The sequence below is a fragment of the Monodon monoceros genome, unplaced genomic scaffold (assembly GCF_005190385.1).
Source record: "Monodon monoceros isolate NGI ecotype Baffin Bay Population unplaced genomic scaffold, NGI_Narwhal_1 Super_Scaffold_5, whole genome shotgun sequence".
NCBI lineage: Eukaryota > Metazoa > Chordata > Mammalia > Artiodactyla > Monodontidae > Monodon > Monodon monoceros.
The window spans coordinates 100,909,865-100,937,113 of NW_021703782.1; the positions used below are offsets into that span (position 1 = coordinate 100,909,865).

At 55.6% G+C, this 27,249-nt stretch overlaps 1 protein-coding gene across 2 annotated transcripts; it reads right to left on the reverse strand.

The window, feature by feature from the left end:
- Nucleotides 1-387: 387 nt before the first annotated feature.
- Nucleotides 388-22,269, reverse strand: LHX6 (LIM homeobox 6). Of its 2 annotated transcripts, XM_029203897.1 has the most exons (9): nt 22,135-22,269; nt 21,561-21,743; nt 21,085-21,206; nt 12,001-12,221; nt 9,762-9,862; nt 9,450-9,545; nt 9,058-9,232; nt 5,205-5,308; nt 388-1,035 (listed from the first exon to the last, which is right to left on the reverse strand). In XM_029203897.1, the coding sequence occupies exons 1-9, from the start codon at nt 22,201-22,203 to the stop codon at nt 1,015-1,017; spliced, it is 1,092 nt and encodes a 363-aa protein (XP_029059730.1). In that variant the 5' UTR covers nt 22,204-22,269; the 3' UTR covers nt 388-1,014. The 2 variants fall into 2 exon arrangements, with proteins under 2 accessions (XP_029059730.1, XP_029059731.1); XM_029203898.1 differs by lacking the exon at nt 5,205-5,308.
- Nucleotides 22,270-27,249: the final 4,980 nt, after the last annotated feature.

Below are 27,249 nucleotides of genomic sequence, written 5' to 3' on the forward strand. Positions count from 1 at the left end.
GGGTCCAGAGTGAAAGCTCTGCCCTTTCCCTGGGCTCTGTTCCCCAGCTCCCCCATGAGAGGTCCCCCCAAAGAAGACGTGGCCCAAGCACCCCCATCAGGAGTCAAGTAGCCAACAAGGGTCCCCAATTCTAACTTGTCCAAGCGTTCAGAAATGTCACCACACAGATCAAACACCACCTCTGCTATGTCTCCTGCACATATGCTGGATAACTAGGTGAAAGCAGGGTCCCCGACACACACCCCGAGTTTCCTCTGTCCTCTCCTTAAAATGGCTAGTACTTCTCCCAGTCCAGTGTGTCGCATCCTTCTCCTGGGCCTCCAAACCCATGGGGGTCCTTGCCCCGCCCCCTCCCCCCGGCCCCCGCTTTTCCCCCTGCCTCTTGGTCTGGGCAGGCCTCCATCTGTGCCCTGTTGGGCCTCTCAGGGTTGGTCAGTGTCTCTTCTCTCTCTGAATTAACTTGACATAACCAGACAGATGGAAATGATAAAATTAGAACATAGCTTTCCTTTGGGGACATCCCACAAACACTGTAGAGTTTTCCAAACAAAAGCAACAGAGTGGATAACATTGGGGGTTGTCCGCTATTCAGAATTCAGAGATGGTTCCAAGGAAGTAGTAAATAAAGGCCAATATGGGAGGAAAGAAAACCTGTAAATTGGAAGGCTGTTGGCGTCGTGCGATTCAATTCGGCCTTTTGCTATTGTAATCAGCTTAAGTTGAAGACGACTCCTGTCTAAATGGGAAACACAGGCTGTTGTTTTCACCCTGGCTCCAAATTTCAGGGAGCTCTGCCTTCAGGGAGGAGGGCTCCGCGGTGCTCCTGGCGGGTTCTGGTTCTCGGCAGGAGAGGGGAAGGCCAGGCCCAGGGGCCCAGCTCGTGGTGGGCAGGATGGCGGATGAGGGGGTGGAGGCAGAGCGGGTGGATCCCTGGCAGCGGCTCGGACTCCGGATTTCAGCGGCTGAGGGGCAGCTGCCGGGCGCCCATGCTCAGATGCGGAAGTGCCGGCAGCGTTAGTACTGAAAAAGGATGACCTGCAAGAGGAGGGCGTGGGAGGGGGCTGAGCCAGGGCCTGCCCCACCTGGTAGCGCCCCAGAAGTCCTCGAAGGCATGGAGAAGGAGGCGGGCCCAGGGCCCACATCTAGGCTCAAATCCTGGCGCAGACACTTACTGGCTGCGGGGCCCTGGGCAACTCACTCCCCCTCTCTGAGCCTGTTTCCTCATCTATAAAATGGGGATGACAACACCTCTCTCTCAGAATGGGGAGGAGCTGGTGAAATCCAAGAGCAGCAGCAACTGTCTCCTGGGCACTGTACCCGGCACTGGGCACAGTGCACACCTGCATGATTTCACAGGAGCCTCACCTCAGCCCCACGAGGGTGTCCCACCACCATCTCCTCTTTACAGGGGAGGCCGCTGAGGCCGGGGAGGTGAAACTCAGTGAGCCCGCAATCACACAGCCAGGAAGAGGTGGACCCAGCACTGCAACCCAGGCCTAGGCTCTAGAACAAGCTCTCTTCATTAGACCCACTGCCTCTTCCTCTCCAGGCCACCCTGACAGTTACCAGCGGTGCCTACCAAGCACCAGGCAACAGGCCAAGCCCTTCATGCAGCCAAGCACCTCGACAGGCAGGTGGCTCAGACACGCCAGGTGCCTGACACACAGTGGGTGTGTTCCCAGGTCTCAAAGAGAAAAGGTGGCTGAGCTGGGGTCCGGTCTGCCTGACTCCAGAGCCCACGTCACACGGCCTCGCCCACTCACCCCACCTTGGGCCGTGCTCCCCTCTGGTCTCTGGGATGTCTGCCTGACTTTGGACTCTTCCGAACAGAAGCTCTCTCAAGAGGGGTGACTCTGAAAGACGCTTCCCCTCCATAAGCCTCAGTCTCTCCAGCTGATCGATAACGGCCGGGCCCTGATTTCTAAGAGCCTTCCAAGCTCTGAACCGTGGGATCTGGGCCCATGACCGGGAATAAATGTGGTCCTGGGGCTTCCCTGGTGGCGCAGTGGTTGAGAGTCTGCCTGCCGATGCAGGGGACTTGGGTTCGTGCCCCGGTCTGGGAGGATCCCACGTGCCACGGAGCGGCTGGGCCCGTGAGCCATGGCCGCTGAGCCTGCGCGTCCAGAGCCTGTGCTCCGCAACGGGAGAGGCCACAACAGTGAAAGGCCCGCGTACCAAAAAAAAAAAAAAAAATGTGGTCCTGGAAGCTCACAGGCAGGTGTGGCCAAATGATGATGTGGTGGAGGCGGAGGGTGCTACCCCAGATGCTCAGAGCACTGTTCTCCCGGCCAAGCCAGTGCTGGTCTTGATGAGTGGGTTCAGGGGGCTGCCCTAGGGGGCCCTGAGTCTCCTCCTCACTAGGCTGGCTCAGGCCCGGAGGGACTTGGGAGAAAGCCCATGCAGTTCTGCACTGACTGGTCATACACACAGCCCGCCAGGCTGGCAAGATGTGGACAGAAAAGGTCCCTGGCCGCTGGCAGGAAGGTCTGGCAGTGAGAGGGCGGAAGGTCATGGACGAGGCGGAGACATTTTTCTGCAGAGCCGCTGGACACGAAGTTGGGGATATGGCCCAGCAAGAGAAAAACTCTGGCTCAGCAGCCAAACCCAGGGGCCAGAAAACTTCCATGGCCAAAGCTGCCAGACCCCAGACCGGCTCATCCTTCAGGCTGAACCAGACATAACCACAGGCTTAGCTGAGAAACCAGGAGACGAGGGCTCCCCTCCAAGAGCTGAGCCCAGCCCTAATCTGTTGCAAGGCTCCCCTCTCCCCTCCAGATAATGCCCAGGCCCCTTGCTTGAAGGTGCAAGGCCTTCATTATGTGACCCCGTCAGCTCCCACCCCACCCAAGGCCTCAGCCGCACTAAACCCCCCACCATCCCTCAAATCCAGGTCCCTCCAAGCCTCCTTGCCTCGGCACGGGCTCCTCGTGTCCCCTGCTTCTTCCCGAGAGCTGGCCACTCCCTCTTCTGAATCCTCGAAGGCCACGTGCATCCCTCACCGCAACTGCCCTGTCAAGCTGGGATGTGGCTGCCTGCCTCCTGCTCTAAGCCACCCACCCACTCCCTGAGGACAGGGACCACGCCAGCTCGCCTCTGCAGTCCCGGTGCCAGGTCTGACAGGACAAACCCTCCCACAGGACGGGGGCAGCTCCGAGGCAGGCAGTCCTAGGATGGAGGCCAGCTTGTACCCACGCTCACTGTGTGACCCTGGGCAAGCTGCTGCTCTGACTGAGACCCAGTTTCTGCAGTTATGAAATGGCATCAACCATAGTCATCCTCCTAGGGAGACAGTGAAGGGCGAGGTCAGAGAGAGCGCTGTGTAAACTGTAAAGTGCGGCACAGAAGGAGGTCACTACTGAACCAGGCGGACTTCAGAGTCTGACAGACTTGCTGCATCCCCGGACAAACTGTGTCACCTCTCTGAGCCTCTGTTTCCTCATCTTTACCATGACGATGCCATCCTCATATCCACAGGGTGATTGGGTGGCATCAGACAACACGTGGAAAGTGCTTCAACCAAAAGCAGCCCTTCCTGTATGACTATCTCGGAGGGGACGTTCCTGGGGCGTGCTCACCCGCCACTGGGGTCTGCGGGATGTGGGGCTGAATATGTACTACCATTTACTTATAAACCTACTGGTCCTACTGGGCTGTCCGTACCTCCGCACCATCTACTTTCCCCACGGTACCCAGCACAGAGCCCAGCACAGAGCCTAGCACACAGCAGGTGTTTAATTAGGAGGCAGAGTAAGAGGGGCTGTCCTGGAGGAGTAGTCCCACGCCTGTCTGCCTGCCAAAATCACTGGGGTTGGGTATTACACCCGCAGATCCCGGGGTCCTGTCCCAGAACTCCCCACCAGCTCTCTAGGGGCGAGGCTGGGAAATCTGCATCTCTACAAGCTGCCCAAATGATGCTGAGGCACATGAAGACTGCACTCAGCTCGAAGGCCTGGCCCTGTCTCCCTGGCCCAGCACACCCAATGACTCCCGGGGCTCCCTGCCTCTCCGAGGACCGCTATAGTGATGCTTCTAAAAGAGGCCTCCAGGGCCCACCACGGTCCACACGCCTTCACCTGGCAGCCCAAGGCCCCCGCCTCTCACTCTTTTTCCTCCCAAGCCTGTGTGCCAGCAGCACTGAATTGCTCTGGGTTGCCTGAGAGCCGTGGCGGCTCATGCCTTCCCGGCTGAACTCTGAGGTTCAGACGTGCCTGCGTCCAGGAAGCCTTCCTGTGTCTCTCCCGAGCCGCGCCCCACCCCCCAGCTCCCTTGGCCTCTGCGTCGCAGTTTGATCACCCTTTGTTGTAACTGTTGGCCTCCTCGAGGGCAGGGACTATGCCTTCCTCATCTCTGTGCTCCTGGCAACTGACTCGGGGCTTGCGGGCACAGTCAGTACATAGTGAATGTCGGCTGAATGAGTGAACGAATCAAGGCACAAGTTCTCATTCAGGCTCTGTGACCTTGAGCCACCTGGGCCTCAATTTCCCCGTCTCTAAAATGAGAGGGTGTCTGAGAGCAGTGGCTTTCAAGGCTCGCTGGGAAGTGTCTGGGAGCTGAGCCGGAGGTGAGGGCCCTACTCACTCCGCAGTTTCACCCAGAGCAGCTCCACCCCCTTTCATCTGCATCTTGTGTTATGGAAAAGAGTAAACAAACGGGTTCCCGGGCTTAAAACAAAGCTTTCAAGCCACTGGACTGGGCGATGTCCAAGCACCGTTCTGGGTGTCCAGTCCTAATGCTTGAGACAACCAGAGATCGGGTTCCACAAAGGAGGCCTTACCAGTTGACCACGGTCACTGGCTGGCCTGCTGTCCCCGGGCCCCACCAGCTCGGGATATTCACTCCCAACAGACAGGAATACAAAGGAGGAAGTAGGAGAAACCCGTGAGATGGTGGGAGGCGGGGTGGTGTGTGATATATAAGCCCTCCTCAGGACCGCCAAGTTTGAGCAAAGTAACTAAATCCACAAATCTGAAAAAGAGAAGGCCAGCCATGGGCGGGCGCGCTGTGAGGAGGCTGGCCATGCGCGCTGAACACACTGGCGCCTGCTTGAGGGAGTACTACCTCGGGGGCACAGTGGGGGCCTGAGTGTCAGGGCAGAGGGTCTGCCACAAAGTGGCATGGTGCCTGCTCAGCGATGAGAATCCTGCCAGAAAGCCATTCCTGGCAAGGTGGCTCTGACCCACCCAACCCAACCCAGCTCCGTTTACCTTCTCACCCCGGTTGGAGAGTGGCCCATCCATATCGGCTTTGAGGTGGACGGGGGGCGCGGTGTAAGGCAGCCGGCAGTGCACCTGCCCGCACTGTACCTGACCTGTGGACGAGAGGATGCCTTGGAGCCCATCCCCCAGCCTCCATGCAGGATCCCACCAGCCCCAGGCTCGGTAGGCTGGAGGCCTGGGGCCAGTTTCACCTCTGCCACTTACCAGCTGGGTGGTCCTGGGCAAAATTTCAATAGGGTACCATTTTTCTACGTGAAATTCTTTATGAGCTATAAAGTGTTACATGATAACTGTCTAGCTCACTGATAAACAAACTCATAAATGAGTATGGACAGGCACCCCTATGTTCATAGCAGCACTATTCACAACAGCCAAGACATGGAAACTACCTAAATGTCCATCGACAGATGAATGGGTAAAGAAGATGTGGTACATATATACAATGGAATACTACTCAGCCATAAAAAAGAACGAAATAATGCCATTTGCAGCAACATGGATGCAACTAGAGATTATCATACTAAGTGAAGTGAGTCAGAAAGAGAAAGACAAACACCAGATGATACCACTTATATGTGGAATCTAAAATATCACACAAATGAACTTTTGTGCAACAGAAACACATTCATAGACATTGAGAACGGACTTGTGGTTGCCAAGGCGGGCTGGGTGGGAGAGAGGTGGAGTGGGAATCTGGGGTTAGCAGTTGCAAACTATTATATATAGAATGGATAAACAGCAAGGTCCTACTGGATAGCACAGGGAATTGTATTCAACATTCTCTGACAAATCATAATGGAAAACAATATAAAAAAAAGAATGTGTGTATGTATATATACATATATACAGATATATATATAACTGAATCACTTTGCTGTACAGCAGAAATTAACACAACATTGTAAATCAACATTGAAATTAAAAAAGTAAAAAAAGAAAAAGAAACGAATATGTACAGAACACCTCCTACACGCAAGGCTGTACCCCATCCATTAGAATCCTCCCTTGGTGCACTGTACCTTCTTATCTCCCAAGAATCACCAAGGCTTTACCCCCACACCCTAGAGGACTCTGCACTCATATGTCACCTTCTTTATGATGCTCTCCCTGACCATCCATTTACAACTGCAACCCAACACCAACCCTACCCTCTCTGTCATCCTTCTCAGCTTTATTTTTCCTCTTTAGCACTTACCATCATCTGACTTACTGTATATTTTTATTTTTTATTTGATATTATCTGTCTTTGCCAGCTATAATGCAAGCTCCAATGAGGGGAGGAATTTTTGTCTGTTTTCTAGATTCTAGATCTTTGTGGATTTCCAGGATCTAGAATGAGGCATGGCATCTAATTTGTTGAATGGGTCTCTGTACAACATCTAAAATGGCGGTGGCGGGGGTGGGGGGGAGTCCATCCTTATGTCTGACCCAAATCTCTCATGCTTCAGCCTCTTTACCACTACAGTGGAGAAGTCTATGGCCTTGCTCTTCTCTGCACTTCACCCTCTTTGGTCAGAGGGGAAAGAGCTTTGTACAGAGACTTACAATTGATATGTAACTTAGGACAAGTCACTGTTCCTTTCTGAGCCCCAGTTCCCTCGTCTGTAGAATAAGGTGGTTGTATAAGATGGGGGATTCTTAACCTGGGGGGTTTTAGGGGTCCACAAACAGCCTGAGATTACATGGGAAACTGCGTGTGTGCATATTTCTGGAATCTGATTCCAAAGTTTTTTTATCATATTCCAAGTTCGAAGTCTCCGGGAAACTCAGGAACCTGTGAATTTAGTGAACGGCGAAGAAGAGTGCTAGGGTGACCTTCAGTCATGCAGCAAGAGGCAGCAGGTCCAAACACCCTTGATGCCTCCTGCCCTGAGCTGGGTTCGCCTTAAGGGGAAAAGGAAAGGGTACCTCAGCCCCTTCTCTAGGTGTCCAAGACAGTTCTAGACTTGGCCGACAAACTGTGTGGGCAGAGTCCTGGCACAGCTCCCGAGGCCATGGCCCCACTCCCCACAGGGCCACCTAGATCCATTACCAACTCCACAGCAAGTGCCGGCTGGTGGCCCAGACTCCTGGTACCTAGAGAGCCCCTGGTCCTTGGCTCCTTTAACAGATGAACTAGATCATCAATGGGCTCTCTGCAGCCTGAACATGTCATTGTTTCAAAAAGAAAGGGGGAAAAAAGTCCCTCCTACTAAGCAGATGGTTCAGAAATGGAACAGAACAAAGAGACACTGTTCCCAACTGACAGCCTGGCGCGGTGAGCAGGGCTCTACACTCTCAGCGCCACCAACCAGAGCCACTGCCACCACCACAAGGGCAGCTAGTACTCACCCAGCACTTACTAAATGCTGAGGACGCTAAGTCAGTGATCTCGTTTGATGCTTGCAACGCTGCTTTGAGATACGTATTCTTTCCGTTGTTTAAAAGGGCTTGGATTCTTACTGTCCTCATTTTTTACAGATGAGGAAACTGGAATTCAAGGATGCTAAGAAGCTTACCCAATGTCACACAGCTAGTAAGTGACAGGGACGGGATCCGAAGCCCCACAGTCTGATGCTAAAGCCCACATTCAATCATTAAGGAACCTGGCTCCCACTAACTTACTGTTGGCCCTTGGTTTCCTCATCTGTACAATGGGATGGTGATGTTTAGAAACATGTGGTAGGACAGTGCCTGGCACATGGCAGGGACTCAGGGCACAGCTGTGCTCTCCCTGACCTCCCTTCTCTTTCCCTTGGAGCCAGAGAGGGAGGGTTTGAGTTTGTGGGTATGTTGTCATCACTGCTATATTTCTGGTCATGCCCAGCTTTGAGGAAACAATCAATAGAAACAACCTCAAAGGGAAAGAAAATCTGTGATAAGCACCTGCTCAACAGCAGATTCACTGAATGTCCATCCCCCAGAAATGCACAAGCCTACTCTCTCTCTTTCCCCCAGGTTCCTGCTCGAAGGTCACTCCACCACAACCTGCCACCCCCTCTCCACCACAGTGCTCAGTCCCCACTGACATGCCTGCCCTCCACCCTTTATTCATTTATTCTCTCTCCCCCCCTCCTGTCCTGCAGCGTGAGCCTTGGGAGCACACAGGCTTTGGTCTGTTGTGTTTTCAGTTGTATCCCAGAAGGCACAGAAGGCACTCAAAAAATATTAACTGAACACATGAGTGGATCCTCATAACCCTGTGAAGTAGGCATTATTAATGTCCCAGTTTACAGATGAGGAAACTGAGGTTCAAAGAGGTCAGGTGATTTGCCCACGGCCTCACAACCTTGGGTACTCCTGCCACCCTGGCTTTCTTCTGCAACCCCAAACGCACCCATGCCACGCTTTCTGCCTACATTCGGTTCCTCTGCTGCCTGCACCCCTATTTCCCCACTCCTTGTGTCTCACTAATTCCTACCTATCCTTCTGGTCTCAGCCCACTGATAGGCAACATCTCCAGACACTCCCAGCCAGCATCTTGACTACAGGAATCACCACAATTAACACCACACGCTCATCTATCTCGTATTGTTCCATGTCTCTTCCACCAGAACCCAGGCTCCCCAGGACAGGACTTTAGCCATCTTTTTCTCTCCCTAGTCCCCGGGGCCTGGCACCGAGTGGATGTTTGGAAAGTACCAATATTTTTTGAACGGCTTAATGGCTTGCCTCTACTAAGGGTCGAGTCCCTCTAAGGCAGAGCCGGGGCACTTGACTCCTCTCCACAACCACTAGGTCCGAGGGACTGCGGAACCCTCGTCTGCACGCACGAGGCTCCCCATGCCTCCGCCGCCCACGAGCGCTCATCTACACCCCCCTCTCCCACAGGCCGGGCGACCAGGCTGTGGCGGTCACTTACTCTCAATGTAGCCGTGCAGGGTGACCATGCGAGCCCGCTCGGGGCTGCTGAACGGGGAGTAGTGGATGTCGTCGGACAGGGCGGAGGGGAGGCGGGACGGCGGCGCCCCGGAGGGCGGCACGGGATGCTGTGGTGTGTGCTTTTTATGACGCGCCCGGCAGTTTTGAAACCACACCTGGAACGACAGCCTCAGCAGCCTCAGCCTCGCGGAAAAGAGTCGGACGCGCCGCCGGGGGACCCCAGGAGGGACTGCCTCGTCGCCAACTGAGGAAGGGCGGCCACGTGCGCCCCGAACCCGCGGCTCCGCAGCCCAGCTACGCGCTCGAGGGCCCACCCCCAAGGTCCCTAGGCCCCGCCCCAGACCCGAAGGCCCCGCCCACCCCCGGCCCCACCTGGATGACCCTTCGGCTGAGGCCCGTCATGTCCGCAAGCTTCTGCAGCGTCTGCGCGTCGGGGTTGTTGTCCTGCGCGAACTGCGCCTGCATAACCTGCCAGGCGCCGCGGGGCGGTGAGGCACGAGCCCGCCGAGGTCGCCAAGGCCCCGGCCCAATCAGAGGCTCCGGCCCGGAGGCCACGCCCCAGACAGCTACAGCCCCTCCCCGCCACCCGCGGGTCCGGCAGAGGGGCGGAGTCAGGAGGCCCGTTCAGCCCCGCCCACTCCGAGGCCCGGCCCACACCCGGCCACTCGCGGCCCGCCAAGGTACCTGCAACTGCTCGGCGGTGAAGGACGTCCGCGCGCGCTTGGCCGGCTTGGGCTGACTGTCCTGTTCCGAGGGCACTGCCCCCTCCAGCGTGAGGCCGTTCCCTGAGGGCGACAGAAGTGGCTGACCACGCGTCCCCATCTCTTCTAGTGGCAGCCTGGAAAGGACGGGGGTGGGGGGAGCTGGTCCCTGGAAGTGTCGGGAGCGGAGTGGGCTGGGAGGGGGGATCCCAGGGTCCTAGTCCCTGAGCTCAGTCTTTGGGGAAGGGGCTTCCACTTCTGAGCGTCTGCTCAGTACCAGACGCTTCTCTTTCGGTGTGCCCTTTATGTCTCACAGCCCTGAGCACGGGCGACATTATCCTCGTGTTACAGCGGAGGAAACTGAGGTTCAGAGAGAAGAAAATCCCAGCTCTGGACCTTTCGACTGGTATTCTGACAGCTGGCTGACTCTAGCGCCCCAAATTGGGCTCCCTCCTTGATAAACTGGGGAAACCAAGGGCTGGCGGAGATGGGAAGCAGGCAGGTTACAGAACTGTGATCCTAATTTTGTAAAAACGGATGGGAGCAAAAAAGGTTGGAAGGATATACACCAAAGTGTTAGCAGGAGGGAGTGCAATTATGAAGACTCTACTTTCAATGTTTCTGCAACTTTTGAAGTTTTTTCAACAATCACGTGTCTCATCACCTTATTTCTCTAAGGTTTAACTTTGTTAACTGGAGTATACGTTAGTTATTCTCTTTCCATTTACATTACTTTTATAATCACACTAGATGTATTCCCATTTTAGTTTTTAGAACCTCATTTTTTGCAATGCAAAGGTAATAACATGCTCCTTGCCAAAACCTCAGAAAATTCAGATAAGCACAAAGAAGAAAATAAAAATCTCCAGGAATTCCACCACTGTTCATAATTTTTTTAATTAGGAAAAACACTAAACAAACACTCCAACATACAGACATAGAACGAAATCTGGGAAGATAGACACTAGAATATGAGGGGTGGTGGCATTCGAAGTGGTCTTTATTTTCTTCTTTTTGCTTAACCATCTTTTCTTAATTTTCTATAATGGGCATGTGTGTGTTTAAGATTAAAAAGTGAACCAGTAGCCAAAACTGAGGGCTGGTCAGTAAAGGAGTCCTGAGACCATAAGCCTTCAGGTTCCCTGCGTGGTAGGAGTCTGGAGTCAGGCCTGACTGTGAGAGCTGGAGTGTAATTGGCAAGGTTGTGACTAGGGGTAGTCCCGGTTGGTCCAGGTATGGAAGGAGCCTGGAGTCACTCCTGAGCCATGGTGTGGGGGAACCTCTAACTCCTGGACTTCCATCCCAGCTCCACAACTGACTTGCCCAGTTACTTGCAGGTAACTTCAGAGCACCCCAGCTTCATTTGCTCCCCACCTAGACCCACTCAGCCCTGATCCTGGCTGGAGAAAGTGATGGATCTGCTGTGGCCATGGCCAAGAACACTCTGGGGACGTCTAGACTAGTTCCTCCTCAGAGGCACTGGGGACGGGGCAGACACTTTATGACTCAGCCCCCATGATCCCAGGAAGACCTGGACCCTGTCTCTGAGCCTGTCTTGGGAAATCACAGTATCAGAGCCAGAAGAGATTTAGGGATCTTTCTAGTCCAATATCCATCTTGAAACTAGGGAGACTGAGGCCCAGAGAGAAAAGGAAACTTTGTATGTCAGCACAACACGCCAGAAGCAAACCTGAAGTTTGGGTCTCCGGACCCCCAAATTTGGGTCTCCACCCCCAAATCTCTGGCCTGTAGCTGCTGCGGTGGGAGTTGGGAGAAGAGGGTCACTTCATCTCTCGCAGACGGGCCCAAGCCTTGTTCCAGGAAACTGGAGGGGATGAGCCTCCGGGCCAACCAGAGCTGTCCAAAGGTGGAGTAGGCTGCCCCACTATGAGAATCATCTCTAGGGTTCACTGAGCGCCTCTCGGCTTCACAGCACATCGGCTCATCTAGCTTTGAGGTGTCCTACCATCAGCCCCATTTTACAGATTAGGAAACATAATTTGCAAGGACCGGCTGTGACTTCCAACTTTCAAACAAATGGTGGAGCCAGAAGCGGCCAGATCCGTGTGCAGCCCCACCCCCATGCTGCCTGCAGGTGATAAAGGGGGCAACTGGCTCTAGCGAAGTGTGGGCAGTCCCTGGGGTGCTGGGGGTGGTGGTCAGAGAAGGCTGGGGAGCCGAGGGGCAGCCAGTTTCGGGGCGGGGCGGGGCGGGTTGGGTACCGTTCTCGGCGGCCCTCTTGAGATTCTCAATCATGGTGTCGTAGTGGATGCGGCAGAGCACCTTCTCCTCGACCAGGCCAAACTCCTCGCCCGTGGACAGCTGGCGCTTGCACGAGAAGCAAGCGAAGCAGGCCAGGTGGTAGGCATTGCCGCGTGCCCGCCGGACCCAGTCGCTGGCGTAGATCTGTCGGCCGCACCTTGCGCACTTGGTCCCAAATCGGCTGAAGGACACGGGGTGGGGGTGGGGGGCGAAGGGGAGGGGGTGGCGAGGCTCAGACAGGCCATCCAAATCCTAGTGGCCCGGCCGTGCCCAGGTTCCTGAGGGCCTTCACGCGTGCGTTTCCCTTTGCCTGGATTCACCACCCCCTGCAGCCAAGTCCCACCTAGAAGGCAAGCTGGTAGGTGGTTTTTATTTTCTTCCTGGTGCTTTTCTGAGTTTTCCAAATTTTCTTCAATGATCACTTAACATTTGTATATAGTATTAACCTGCTCATTAAAATATAAGTGTTAGGGAAAATTTAATAGTAGTAATAATATAGGCAGATTTATGAGCACTTAACCACTTGCCCAGCAAGATTCTAAGTGTTTTATGCTGATCGTCCCAAGTAATCTTCATTTTGCAGATGAGGGAAATGGGGACCAGAGAGGTAAAGTAACTTGCACAAGGTCACACAGCTTGCAAGGAGAGAACTCCTAGCCAGTATGACTCCAGAGATGAATAAACTGTAACCCAGCTGTAGAGAAGCTCAGAGTTTCTTGGAAGCATAGACAGATATGCCCTTACTAGCTTTGTGACCCTGGGCACATTGTTTAACCTCTCTGAGTTCTCATTTTCCTTGCCCTGAGCTGAACTAGGTGACAACAGCAGCTACGGCTATTTGTTTAGTGCTTTGTAGTCTATTACGTAACCAGCTAGTCCCAGACTCTGGAGTCCTGTGTCATTCTAACAAGACAAAAAAGCCCAGATCAAATGCCCCACTCTCCCTTAAGCCTTCCTTGATTCTGCTTCTTCCCCTTCTCCCTCCCCCTTTGTGGTGTGGCTATTTGGGTGTGGCTGCCTCCACCACCAGACTGGGAGCCCCTCCAGGAAGCAGCAGTCTGATTTGCCCTGTCCCAGAAGTCAGCCCAAGGCCTGTCCCCAGGGCACCAGGGAAAATTTGTTCTTGAAGTGAATGACTCACTCTGTGACCCTGTCCGGACCCTCTGGGCCTCAGTTTCCTCTGGTGCACACTGTTTCAGGGAACGGTGCTTTCACCCATCCAGCCTCTCAAGCTCATAAACCTAAATCATACGCTCCTCCCTCTCCTCAATCCCCCATCCAGCCAATCATCAGGCACTGTTGGTTCCCTTTCCTAAGTATCTCTGGGACCCACCGCCTCCTCGCCACTGCCACCACTGCCCTCCTAAACCAGGCTCCCACCATGCGCCCCTCGCTGCCAGTCTCCACACCCATCCTCCACATAGTGGCTACAGGGAAGTTTCCAGCATGCACACTTTACCCTGTCCGCTGCCCTGCTTAAAATCCTCTGGTGGCTCCACTCTACCCTCAGGATCTGGTCCAAGATCCTTGGGAGTTTACAAAGCTCAACAGACCACGTCCTCTCTGGCTCCTCTCCTCCCTAACCTTCCTCAAGATCCCTCACCCTACACTCAAGCATGAGCCCCAGTCAGCTACAGTGGAAGGTTGGTTCCAGGTCTTATGGCCCCCTCTGAAGCACTTTCCCACTCCAGGCCTTCGCACAGGCTGTTCCCTCTTCCCACCCCCCCCCCACACCCCCAGTCCCACAGCTCCCAGCACCACCTTCTCAGCAATGATCACACCGGTTTGTAAATGTCAGGTTTCTTGGCTCTCCCTTCCACCCCTGGCATTCCTGGGAAAGGAGCTAGAAGATTTGCCTCTGTGTCCCCAGAGGCACATTTCCACCCAAAAGAGCACTCGGAAATGCGTTTGAGTGCGTGGAGGAACCAGCCCAGCAAATGCGCCCTGGTTACAGCCTCGCCTGCCTTGGCAGATGCAAGCAACTGCCGGTTGAATAAACGGTCTCGGGTTGAACTGAGTGCAGCAGAGCGGAGGCCTCTGCCAGCCCCGGCTCTAGACGTACCCCCAGTGCCATGCCGCTCTGTCAGACAAGGAGCCCTAGGAGACCCTGTCGGCGGGCGGCGCGGTTCGCTCAGGCAGCGCTGCGCACCTTTGCGGGTTCGGTCAATTGCCTCCCAGACAGAAGTGGTTCCCGACCCCGGAAATTCGGCTTCCCCGGCACAGCCCGCCGTCTCCGTTCCCAATCTCTCAGTAAAAAGGAGAGGAAACCGCTTTGCCCACCGGAGCCTCCTCCCGCCGAGGGGCCGACCCCAAATTCCGAGGTCCGGCTCAGGATTGGGAGAACTTCCGGGCCTCTGAAGGGAGGAAGAAGGGCCAACCGGGTGCAGAACCCTCGCTGCGCTCCAGCGTCCTGGGGCGCAACTCTTTCTTTGCATCCCCCTCGCCGCAACCACGTGAAATGGGGACTCTGGCACCCAATTTGCACACGTGGAATCGGAGGTTCAAGGTGGACAAGTGACTTCGCCAAGACCACACGGAATGTGGGGCAGGGGTTGAGGTCCCCTCCGAAGTGCAAAAAGAACCCCTAGAACCTGCGAAAGCAGCCGGACGGGAGATACGTAGAGTTGAATCCCGGTGTATGAACAGGAAAGGGGCCTGGTCTGACCAAGTCGCAATCCCCACTCCGGGCCTTGGGACCTGGAAACTCCCGCGCGCAAGGCATAGGAACCCTCAGGCTCCGGTAAGCTGGGAGTGCGTTCCCAGGGAGTTGAAAGGGCCGGGAGGCGAAGGTCCGGGCCCTCAGAGGCCGGCAGGAGCCGTTGCGTCTCCAGCCTGTCGTGTTCCGGGATCAGTGCGCTGAGCCAGAGTGTAACATCTCGGATCCTGGCGCTTGGCTCTGCGGGATGCCTCGTTCTCGGCCAAGACGCATCCAAGACTCCCCGCGCATCCCTGATCTTCCCGCTCCACGAGCCCCGACGCCCGGGCGCGTTCTGCGCCTACGTTGGCGGCTCACAGTGCCCTCATCCCCTTGCTCTGAGGCGGAAGCCGCTAGCGACCTGTCAGCAACTTTCTCACCCTCCGCGTGTCACCCTAAATGCCAGGAGCTGTCCCCAGCTCTAGGAGCTCCGTGCGCTCGCCGTGTCTCCGCCCAGTCAACGAAATCATCCTCCCGCTGGATCCTTGGATGAAGTTGGGGGGTCGTTTTGCAGTTTTCGGGCCGCTCCTGAAGCGTGTCCCCCACCCGGGGAAGGGGTCAGTGGCACAAACAAGGGGCACGAGGAGGCTTACAGATCCAGGCTCTGACAAACCGACAGACTCCTTCCCAGGCGGGCTGCGAGGCCCGAGCCGCCGGATTCCGGAAGCAGCGAAATCGGCGGCGGAGACAACGAAACTTCAAGAAAGGGGTGTTCGGAAGCTGCGAAGGGAGCGCCAAAGCGATTAGGGGGCGCGGCCATCGCCCGCCACCCCCAGCCTTGTGCGCGCCCCTCCCTGGGTCCCCGCGCGCGCCACGGGGCAAAGGCTCAAAGCACAGAGGCGCTTTGAGGATGGAGAGATGTTGGACGGAGGCTGCGCATCCTGGTAACTGCTGAAAGGAGCGGAGTGGGCCACGCGCACCGCCTTGCCCTCTCTCCCCGGAGCAGGGAACGGAGACATCTGGGTGCTAGTGGCTCCGCAGAGGGAGGTGTGCGCCATTGACCAAGTCAGGCTCGCTCCCCCGGCCTACCTCTCCTGGATACCGAGTAAGAGCTCGGAAGTCATTGGTTGGGTGAATGAGCCTCAACGAAAGAGCCCATCGGAATTTCACTGCGACCCCTGCCCATTACTAAACTACCCCTTTTCTGCATGAGGAAACCGAAGCTCAGAGTGGGAAGGGCAATGTTAATTAAGAAGCTAGTGAGCCAAGGCGGTGCCACTCAAACCAGGCGTCCCTTGTTTTGCGTTCAGGACGCTCGCTTGAGGGCCTTAGAGCGAGGCTATGAAGCAAACTGGGGGGGATCAGAGGTGGAGTCCTTCCTATTCCTTCTGCTCCTCCCCTTCCCGGCAAACCATTCGGAGAAGCAGCCAGAAACAACAGAACCAGCAACTAAGAGGTTAAAACGGCCCACTCCTCGGAGGTCCCAGCGCAAGGCCCCTCCCCGAACGCCTCTCTCAGCTCCCCCAACATCTGTCCCCCAACAGCTGGCGGCCGCTGGGCTGCTCTCTGCCGCGGTGGGGGGCGGCTTCCCAGCTCTGAACCTCCCGGGGTACCCTAGCTCCGGGGGAGGGGGTGGGGTTCTCCTGCTGGAGTCCGAGGTCTGAGCTTGGGTTCGGGGCAGAAGGAGGGAAAGAAGGCTTCGGGCTTGCCCTGAGTGTCTCGCGCCAAGCTGGGGACAGCAGTAGGTAGGGCCCCTCCCAGGCCCAGCCCGGGGCACTCTCTGAACCCCACCCGCATAAACACAAGGAGAAGCAGTTAACCCGTTACTCCCCACTCCCATGGTCAGGAGGCAAGAGGGCTAGAGACCCTGGTGACCCGATCCTGGCAAAGTTGCTCCAGTCACTGGGACTCTGAGGTCACTTCACTCCAGCCCTAGTACTCCCAGGGCCCACCCATGGAGAGTCACACAGCACAGCAGGTGCTCCCTGTGGGAGCCCTAGGGCCACGGGGGGTGGGGGTGGGGTGGGGGGAGGTGGCCTTTGCCATTGCATGGGCCCCACCTTGCACAGGGGGGCTGCTGACATGTCTCGGCTATAGAAGAAGAGTATTGAGTATCTAGACACAGGGATGGTGAGTCAGGCAGCCCCGGGGCTTATCCCAGTTCTGCCGCTTATTAGCTGTGTGACCTCACCACTCAGGGCCTCAGTTTCCCCTCCTATAATGTAGGGATTATGATAGTAGCCTACTCACAGGGGGAATCTGAGGAGTCAATGACATAAAACAATGAGATGTAAAGGGTTAACACAGTTCCTGGCTTAGAGAAGAGCTCCATAAAGTCTCCTGACAGCGTCCTCGTCCCTGTCTGGTCCCTTCTTCCACTCTCTCGCTGGTGGGACCCGGGGCACAGCACTTTCCACTCTCTCAGGACATCATCTCCCCCACTCTACAATAGGCAAGACGCTTCAGGAGGCCAGGAGCTTGAAGGGCACTGCAGACCAGTCCATGCCTGCCTTTGGGGGGCAGCGGCCACAGGTTGGTGGGCAGGAGGCAGCTGTCTGGGGTTTTGATTGCTGAGGGCAGTGGAGACATGAATGCCCCAGAAAGGAACGCTATTTTCCCCCCAGGACTTTTTTTTTCTTTCACTTCTTGGAAGAAAATAAAAAACAGTCTTAAACCAAAAAAAGTGAAGAAATTAAAAGCAATACACATTTTCTTGGTGGTAGTTTTTTTTTTTTTTCTGCTAGGACTCAGGGGGTTAGGGGAGGTGGGAATCTGGTTGAAGCCACAAAGGCTGGTGAGGTCTCTCTTTGGATGGCAAATGGAGAAACTGAGGCAGAGAGGTCCAGCGACCTCACTGAGGACACACAGCCAGTGGAAAACCAATCCCTTCCAACAATGCAAAGCCAGGAGCAGCATTGGACCCCTGGACCACCTCCCCACCCAGGCTCTGCAGCCTCCTGCCCCGATGAGCTTGGAGTGCCTTCCTAACTTCTAGCTTCCTGAGTCCCCAACGCTGCCAGCTCTGCCAAAGGAGATGGAAGAGGGGTCTACAGGCCAGTGTCAAGGAGGGGCAAGATAGGGGATAGAACTGAGAGGAAACTTTTCCCTGGGGAATAAGACCAGAGCCAGAGGACCTCGGAAGCTACCAGTGCCCCCTCCAGGGGGTCTTGGCCACTTCCTCCCTCCCTGCATCCTGTCCAGAGATCTTGGCCTCTCTTTGGGGTGAGCGCTCCAGTCCACTTCCCATCAGACTCTCGACCTTGGGCTTCAGGAAACAGAGGGCTAGAGGATCTGAGCGCTCAGCCCTTCCCTGAGCCCCAGCTCTAGAGGGGGCTCTGTCTCCCGTGCTCCCATTCCTGCTCTCTCCAGGAGGGGTTCCTTCACAGCAGCCGCCCAGAGCCTGGGCTGCCACGCCGGGCACTCAGTAGTCCCTGCCTGGCACTCCGCCTGCTTTTTTCTCTCCCTTTCTGTGGGTTTTATTATTTTTGTTACAGGTGGGGCTGCCAGGGATGAGTTATGCCTGCAGGGAGACCTGGCTGGGGGAGAAATGATCAGAAGAGCCACAATTCTTCTCTCATCCCAAGGAATGTGAGCTTTTATTCGCTCCATTTTCTTAACCAAAAATCTGTTTTAGTTTTGCTTTGGGGGCTCTTGTCACTGCTGGAAAAGGATTAGCGTTCAGAACCTGCAGCCCAGAAATGGCCCATCCCCATCCTTGCTCCCCAGACTCCCTGAGGAAATGCCATTAGGGGATTATGTCTGGAATCCTGTCACCAATGGTGACAGTGGTGACATCCATAGCACCTACACTTTAGGGAGCCTCTACTGAGCCTTCCTCCCTTCACTGGCCTCCTTGGCAGCTCAGAGAGATAACCCTGGTAGGAGGACACTGAGGACAGAAAGATGCAGGGATTTGCCCAAGGTCACACAGTGATCAGGGCTGGCCTGGTGGAGCCTGGTCTCTGTGTCTCCACAACAGCTGGACATCCCATTCCCCACCCCACCGCAGTGAGGTGCTGAACAGTGAGATCAGGATCTGAGTTTTGACTAAGCCTTGAAGGTCTAGGAAAGCATGTCAACCACGGGGGCTTGGTCCAGCCTGGGCATGAGCTGGGGCTGGAGCTGCAGCAAAGACATGTGGCTCACAGGGTGGCAGGTCTGTCCCCACCAGGAGAGCAAGGAGAGGGGGCCAGGCCTGCCTTACTCTACGGGAAGAGGTCTGCTGGGTTTCCCAGGCCTCAGCTGTGTCCCTGGATAGCTGATGAACCCAAGGAGCCCTGAAAGAGTAGCTGGCTTGTTTTTCTTTTTTTCTTTTTTTTTACCAACTGGAGTCAGGCCTAGAGCAGGGCACTGGCTACACAGGGACCCCAACCTCCCTCTCCTGCCCTGGCCAGCTAAGTGTCAGATGGGACAGTGGAGGGGAGACATCACGCTCTGATTACACACCACACAATGATAAGCCCGCTCTCACATACACACACACCACAGCCCACATCCACACCCACAAATCCACATTCACCTCACACCGTTGAGCCCCCAATGCCTGGGTTAAGGCCGTAAGCAGAAATGCCCCCTCAGAGGAGGGCTGTGTGGCGGGATGGGGAATGAAGGGATTTCAGAACCCTCACCTGCTCACCTCCAGATCCCAGTCCAGATGTGAACTTGTCCTGACCACCTTGCACAACACATACACACACACACGCGCGCGCGCGCGCGCGCACACACACACGGTCCCGACATTCACACAGCCACACACTCTCTACACTCACACATAAACTAAAAGACAAATGCTTGTTGTAAAGGAACACCTACGCTGTCCGCATACCCCTCACCCTGCTCAGTGACACATTCCCCCAGCACCACTGCACAGATCCGGACAAGACAGACACACAAGCATCCTTGAGTCCCATGAGTCCCAGGCCACCTGGCAGAGCCGCCCCTCCCCATGCACACCCCAGCTGCACTGCCGCTCACAGCCATGCACCAGGAAGAGTCCATTTTTCGAACCAGGCTTCCTAAGGTTTCCTTAGAGTACCCCAGCCCCCAATGCTGCTAGCTTCTTCCTAGATTCAAGGTCCTCTCTTTCCAAGTTCCCAGAGACTCAATGCCGGGGAAGGGGGCGGCACTGCCTTCTACTGCATCCCCTGACTCAGGGGATCTTTCTGGGGCTGGGGTCTTCCCAGGAAGACTGAAGCCATGACCTCTTCCGAGGCAAGGATGGGAAGGATGTCGGCGGACTGGGGAAGGGGGTGGTGGTGGTTATAGGGGAGTAGCTTTCTCCACTTCCTGAGAAAGCCCTTGGGAACAGGCGTGCGGCCCAGGAACCAATCTCACTCTGCTCTCTTTGGACTCTGTAGGCCTGCTGGACGGGCTTCAGGCCTGCTTCACGCTTCCCGCCGGGATCGAGCCGGCAGCCGCTGCTCCTCTGACCTCGCAGTGACCTCGACCCCGTGACCGGGTCAGGCCCGAGCTGCGCGGTGAGAAGCCAGGCGCAAGTGACGGAGAAGTGGCGGGAGGACTAGCCGGGCTGCTGTTGAGAGCTGAGCGGCGGGGACGCGGCACCGCGGCACAGAGAGCGCAGCCCAGGGTGATCCTACTCGGGGCCCTGGCTACGGCGCCCGACTCCCCCTTCCTGTCCCGGCGGCCCAAAGTCAGAGCCTAGACCCCAGAGAGGCTGAAGCCGGGGCCCGAAACGACGACGGAGCTGGGACTGGAACAGGCACCTGGGATGCAGGCAGAACCCAGACTCGAAACACTATACTCGAGCGATGCCGGGGTCTGAGTTGAGGCGGAGCCGGAGACCGAGGTCGGGAGTTAGATCGATGAGCTTGAATATGGGTTCGGATCCGAGACCGATGCGAGGCTAGTGCTTGGGGCCGGACCAGACTCGAATCCAGCCTCGAACCCGGCCGGGGTAAAAGCCGAGACCAGAGCCAGGGCAAGAGTCTGGAGCCCAGCTCAGGGTCCTGCCCGGGAGAGACGCCGGCTTGGCTGGAGTAGGAGTAGGGTTGGAACCCAGAGCCGGAGCGCACCGGAGATGCAGCCAGGTCGGCTGGGAAACGAGCGGATCGGGGCAAGACGGGGACATCAGAGCTCGACCAACGCGCTGGAAGTCGGAACTTGAGCCTGAGACTCGGGCAGGATCCGAGACCGAGCCAGAGACGCGACCAAACCCGAGTGGGTCACAGCAACCGGAGGCGATCAGCGGCCCGAACCTGTGCTGGCACCCGCGCTCGGCCTGGAGCTCCTGGTTCGTGGCGCTGAGAGCCGGTGGGCTGGGCCCTCGCGGCGCGCCAGAGCATTCGGGACACGGGGGCTCCGGAGCCAGAGACAGCGCGTCGCAAAGGCGGCCTCCGCGCGCCGGTGGCCTGCCTGCGGCGACATTGCTGGCCCAGCGGCCGCAGCCTACCTGAAGTAGTCCATCTTGCAGAAGATTTCCTTGTTCTTGATGTAGCAGCTGTTCTGCTGCCTCAGTGACGTGCGACACACGGAGCACTCGAGGCACCGCACGTGCCAGATGAGGTTGTTGACCTGGGGAGGGGGTGGAGATGGGGGGCGGCTCAGCGCGGGCCTCTTTTCACGCCCGGCCCCAGCTTCCCCGGCCCCATTTGCAGACAGATACGCCAGAGCTCTGAAGGTACATGGGACTTCCCCACTTTTCCTCTGTAACACAGACTCAGGGAGGTAGAAATCAACTCTGCCCATTTTTCAGACAGGAACCCGGGAACGCAGAGAGACGCTACGATTTGCCCGAAGCCACGCAGTCAGGCAGGGATGAGCCAGGTTTCGAATTTAGTGGACCTGGCGCCGGCATCGCTTCCCTGCAGTCCTCTGGGTTGCAACCCACACCCCGCCAACACACGCAACACTCCGCCCCTGTCTCACCTTGAGCAGATATCGGTCCAGGATCTCGAGGCCACAGCTGGAGCAGATGTTCTTGCCGGCAGACGGCACGGAGGAGGCAGCAGAGGGCGGTGAGCAGACAGATGGCGTGCTGGGCGTACAGGGAGAGGCCCGACCCTCGTCCTTGTCCAGAGGGCCTGCCAGGGCCTCAGCGTCCGACTGAGCCTGCAGTGGGGAAAGAGGGAGAGCCGCGCTCTGAGCTGAGGGCTAAGCCAGGTGCCCAGCGTTGCTGCTGCCTCGGAGACAAATCTGGGGCCTCAGCGAACCAACTAACAACGAAATGCCCCCGAAACGACAAGCCACGGGCTACAGGACAGGAATGGAAGGGCCTACTGGAGAGGACAGGACGGCTCCAACTTTTAGCACGCGCTTCCTAGGTGCCAGGAGCGGTCAAAGCTCCCATTCCCGGCCAGAAAACCGAGGCTCAGAGAGGGGCGGCGCCCTCCGGCAGTCCCCCAGCGCACGGGCAGCTGTTCGGGGCCGGAAAGCCGGGTCAGCTCCCCAGGGCCCGGCCGCCGGGAGACCGGGGACCGAAAGCAGGGCCGAACGAACTCACCATGGCGGGCGGCGCGGTCCCTTCAAGGCAGCGGGTGGTCGCTTTGCAGCCGGACCCTGGCTGGGCCATCACCTGGGGGAGGGGGGAGGGAACGCAGGCGGCGGCGGCTGCAGAACTGGCTCCGCGCAGCCAGAGCCCAGCGCCTCCCCGCGCCTGTTATATAAACCGGCGCGGAACAATGAGTCCTAACTTTGTAGTGGGCATTTAAAGCCCTTCCCCACAAAAGCGGTGTCTCTCTAATGAAGCAATTTGAATTTGGATTGGATTTTTTCCCTCTCTCTCCCCCTCTCCCTGCACTTAACCCGTGGCTCTTGAAGTAATCGCTTAGTTCCCTTGCAATACAAGCCTCTGAGGGGGAAAAAAAACACGCGCACACATACAAACTACCTGCAATTAGAAATTGTCGTGAATGCCCAAGATAAGAGGTAGCCAGAGTGTCAATTCCAACTGTCAATCAGTGAGATCCATCAGGCCGCCCAAAGAATTGCAAATTTGATTTTTTAATGGTAGTAATTAAAAATCGAATTTTTTCTCCCTCCACCCACCCCCTTTCTCGCTCCCTTCTCCTCCTCTCGACACAAAATGCAAAAAGGAGAAAAGAGAGAAAGAAAGAAAAGAAAGAGATGGGGGGTGGGCGCTTGAGGAAAATAAAACCGGGAGCGTTGGGAGCAGCAGCCCGTCCACCCCGCGCGCGCGGCGAAATCGGTGCGGCGATACCGACTCGGATTCAGGCGCCTTTCGCGGGCCAGTCGGAGGGAAACCCAGAGCAAAACAGGGGCTAGATCGGGGCCGAAACGGGACCAAAAAGAGAAAACGGAGACGTCCAAGAAGGGGAAAAAGCACCCTCCAGCCCCTCGGAGCGCCCGGGACCGGCCCCGCGCCGAGATTCTCAGCCTTGCGCCCGCACAACCCCCGGCGCATTGGCGCTATCAGCGCCTATTCAGACGGACAATACCCGCCTCGCCTCCTCTTGATTCGCCTGTGTCTTTGCTAAATCGCTTTTTGAGAAATTCCTTCAACATTTGCATAATGTGTTCCCGCTTTCCGCGACCCCCCCTCGCGCTCCTGCATGCTCACACACTCACATACACACACTCCCAAGCGCACCCCAGCACCCTTCCGCTCTGCGGCCGCCCGCCACCCGGCCCGGCCCGGCTGGGTCTCGGCCCCTGTCCCACCCCGGCCCGGACGACTCACCCACTCGCTCTCTCGCTCGCTCACCTGGTCGGTGGCGGGGCCGCCCTCGGCCGGCAGCCGGCAGCCCTCGGGCAGCGCCGGGGCGGCGTTCTCATGCTTCCAGTACATGGGCCGGGGAGCGGCGGGCTCAGCGGACGCGCAGCGCGGAGAGCCGCGCCAAGGGGGGCCACGGCCGCAGCGGGAGCAAAGGCTGAAGCAGGAGCTGGAGGAGAGCGGAGGCGCCGGCCCCGCCGCCCCGGGCCCGGTCCCAGCCGCAGCCCCCGCCCCCGCCCCGAGCCCCGTTCGGTGCGCAGCCCTGGCCTCCCTGGCTGCCTCCGCCGCGGTCTCGGAAGAAGGTCCCGACAAACTTGGAGAGGCCCCCGCCCCCTCCTTCTTCTCCTCCTCTCCCTCCTCCTCTCCCTCCTCCTCTCCCTCCTCCTCTCCCTCCTCCTCTCCCTCCTCCTCTCCCTCCTCCTCGTCCTCTTCCCCCTCCAGCTGCGGCGGCGGCTGCCCTGCCGCTGGAGCCCCGCTCGGTCCAAGATGAGTCATGCGTGACCAATCCCCTCCCCGCCAAGGGAGAGTGAGACACAGCGAGGCAGCGACCCAGAGACACACACAGACATATAGACATACAGAAACTCAGAGCTGCTGATGGAGAGACTCAGAGACACGCTGACATACAAAGGCACCCTCAGGCACACACGCACCCAGCTCTCACCACCGCCCCTCCCTCAAGGGGCACCCACAGACCTCAGGCACAGCCCCACTTACTGGTACAAGAGGGATCCATGGTCACACCTTGGGCTGAGCTGGGTTTCATATAAAGTCACACATTATACTCCGTTGATGCAATCCATGCCTCTTACGTTTGTGTACATCTGATGCAAATGATGACCTGTTCGCATCATTTACAGGAGCACAAGACATCTACACATACTCACACACCTGCGCAGCTGTCTCTGCTCCATAACAACTAAAGAGCACACCAGTTCCTCAGGGCTTGGGCTACATCCCATCCTAAATGGGATTGGGCTGGGTTGGGGGGTTGCTCCCCTGAATTCTCCAGGGAAGGATTGCCTGGGACACCCCCTTCTTTGCAGAGTTTGCTGAGCTATCCAGTCTAATGTCATCTCACCTTCTCTAGGGTTCTATTGATAGTAAGAGAGGTGGGGAAAGCAAGGAGGCCCAGGCATTTATATAGGAGACACAGCCCCCAAAGACTCAGACACAAAAGCCTCAAACTCAAAGACAAGGCCTTACACACACTAACATACTACATACACGCACAAGTGGACACTCACAGCCTCAATGCCCTTCCCACACAAACTGAGCTTAGGGAGACATGTAAATATACATCGTCTTCTGAAAACAAACATGCACAATTAGATCTGGCCCTACAGACACTACACACCCCATCTCCACCAAGTCGCACATACCGTCACCTCCCTAACTGCCCTCATTTACAAATGTAAACACCCCACACAACTATTCTTACATGTGTACACACATCCATAGTTAAGAGAGCACAGACTCCCATGGAGCGCCAAACCCATGGAAAACCCCGTGTCCTCGACTCAGACACCCTCAGATATACACACATATCCCTACAGATGGCAAGGTAACCATTTATAGTCAGAAACAGCCTACACACCTCTGCAAACAGAGGATTCCCAGTAGTCACGGCTTCAGTCATGCACACACACAGGCACATCCTAACAGACACAGGCAGACAAGCGTATCTTCCCTCCAGTGTAATACTAAAGACTCACACCTGTATCCTCGAAAGAGACAAATATCTGTTTTTTTACAGACACCAAGGTACACAAAAATGGCCCCAGCCTCAGCCAATGGCATTTCCCACCCGCTGCATTTCCAGCCATTTTATTGCTCTCAGATACAGACATTCAGAGTGAAAAGTTTCTCTTCGGACCCTAATCTTTTTTTTAATATATAAATTTATTTATTTTATTTATTTATTTTTGACTGCATTGGGTCTTCATTGCTGCGCACCAGCTTTCTCTAGTTGTGGCGAGCGGGAGCTACTCATTGTGGTGGCTTCTCTTGTTATGGAGCAAGGGCTCTAGGCACGCCTGAGGCATGGTAGTTGTGGCATGAGGGCTCAATAGTTGTGTCTTGCGGGCTCTAGAGCACAGGCTCAGTAGTTGTGGCGCACAGGCTTAGCTGCTCCGGGGCATGTGGGATCTTCCCAGGCCAGGGATCGAACCTGTGTCCCCTGCATTGGCAGGTGGATCCTTAACCACTGTGCCGCCAGGGAAGTCCCTGGACCCTAATCTTTTCTACTAAGAGCACAATTGCAATGTGAAAGCTGGTGCATATGCAAACACATACACACACATACACACGCACCCTCATACATCCACGTGACCACAGATGAACAACATCCTCTTCCTCAAATATCTTTTTTGAATAATAAACCCAGCAGCCACTCCTTGGAACTTTACTCCAGGACAGGCTTAACATTTTACAATCATGACTTTATTTTCTTTTTCACAATAACCCTATGAGGTAGTGTCTCTTCTTGTACCCATTTCACTGATGAAGAAACTGAGGTTCAGAGAGATCATGTGATACATCCAAAATGGTGCCACATGGCTAATAATTGTCAGGTTCAAGAACTCAAAACCAGAGTTCATCTGACATCAGAGTTTATGCTCTTGATTTCTAGGCTACATACATGACCATGTCCACTCTATGTATACACACAGACACACATGTGCCCCCCCACACACACAGACAGATTTTCCATATTATCCGTCAAAAGACCTGGATATGACTCCTGGCCTCATCATTTACAGGCTAAGCTTGCTTTGTCATCTTCAAAATGGAAATAATGGTCAGGCGACTTTATCTCCTTGTTCTCCTCCCCTCTGGGTAGCTGGGGGAAGCGAGAGGTCATTGAACATTATATGAAGCTGCACATATGTCAGATGTGTGAGTGCAGAAAGACTCCAGGAAAGAAGAGGCCATGAGGATGGTACTGGCTTTGCAGGCAAGAGGTGCGGAGGAGGCTTGAGCTAAAACGAAAGGGCAGATGAAATATGGGTGCATTCATGGGAGAGAAGAAAGTATTCCAGGTAGAGAGATGACGGCCAAGATTCAGAGGCTGGACAAACAAGCTGTCGTTGTCCTATGAGAAAGAACGTGAAGGATTTGCTCCCTAAGTGGTGGTGGTGGTAATGATAATAATAATAATAAAACTACTGTTTATTGAGCACTTATGTGCCAAGCACTGTTTTACATGCATTATCCTCTTGACCCCTTGCAATAACTCTGCATGGAGGTTATATTATTATACTTATTTCATAGTTGAGGAAACAAGCTTACAGAAGCCTCATTTCAAGCTCTAGCACTCAGACTCCAGAACCCAAACTCTTACCTACTATGCAATTCTGCTCCTGAATTCTTATATGGCACTCAGAAAATCAAAACTAGAATAACAGGCATTAAACTCAGTAGGGAAGCACAAATACCCTGGAGTCGGACTGCCATGGCACCAGTCTTGACATTGCCCCTTACTACCTGGAGGACCCTGGACAAATTATTCAGCCACTCTTCAGTCTCAGTTTTCTCATCTGTAAAGTGGGAATGATAGCAGAGTGCACTTCTTATGCTTGTGAAAATTAAGCAAATGATTCACGTAGAAGGGCTCAGAACCATGCCTAGCACACAGAAAGCAACCAATAAATATTAGCCATTGTTACTATGGACTGGCTGCCTTTTCCAGTTGTTATTCTAGTAGGTGCCACATCAAAGAAAATTTTTATGGAGGAAGGCAGGGCATAAGTCAACCAAAGAATCAAATATTCTCCTGAAGAGCTGCAGAACCATTATTCCAACCCAGGGCTTGCCTGACTTCAAAGAGGACAGAAGTGAAATTGATCTGAAAGCGAAATCTCTTCCAGCAACTCCTGACTCCAG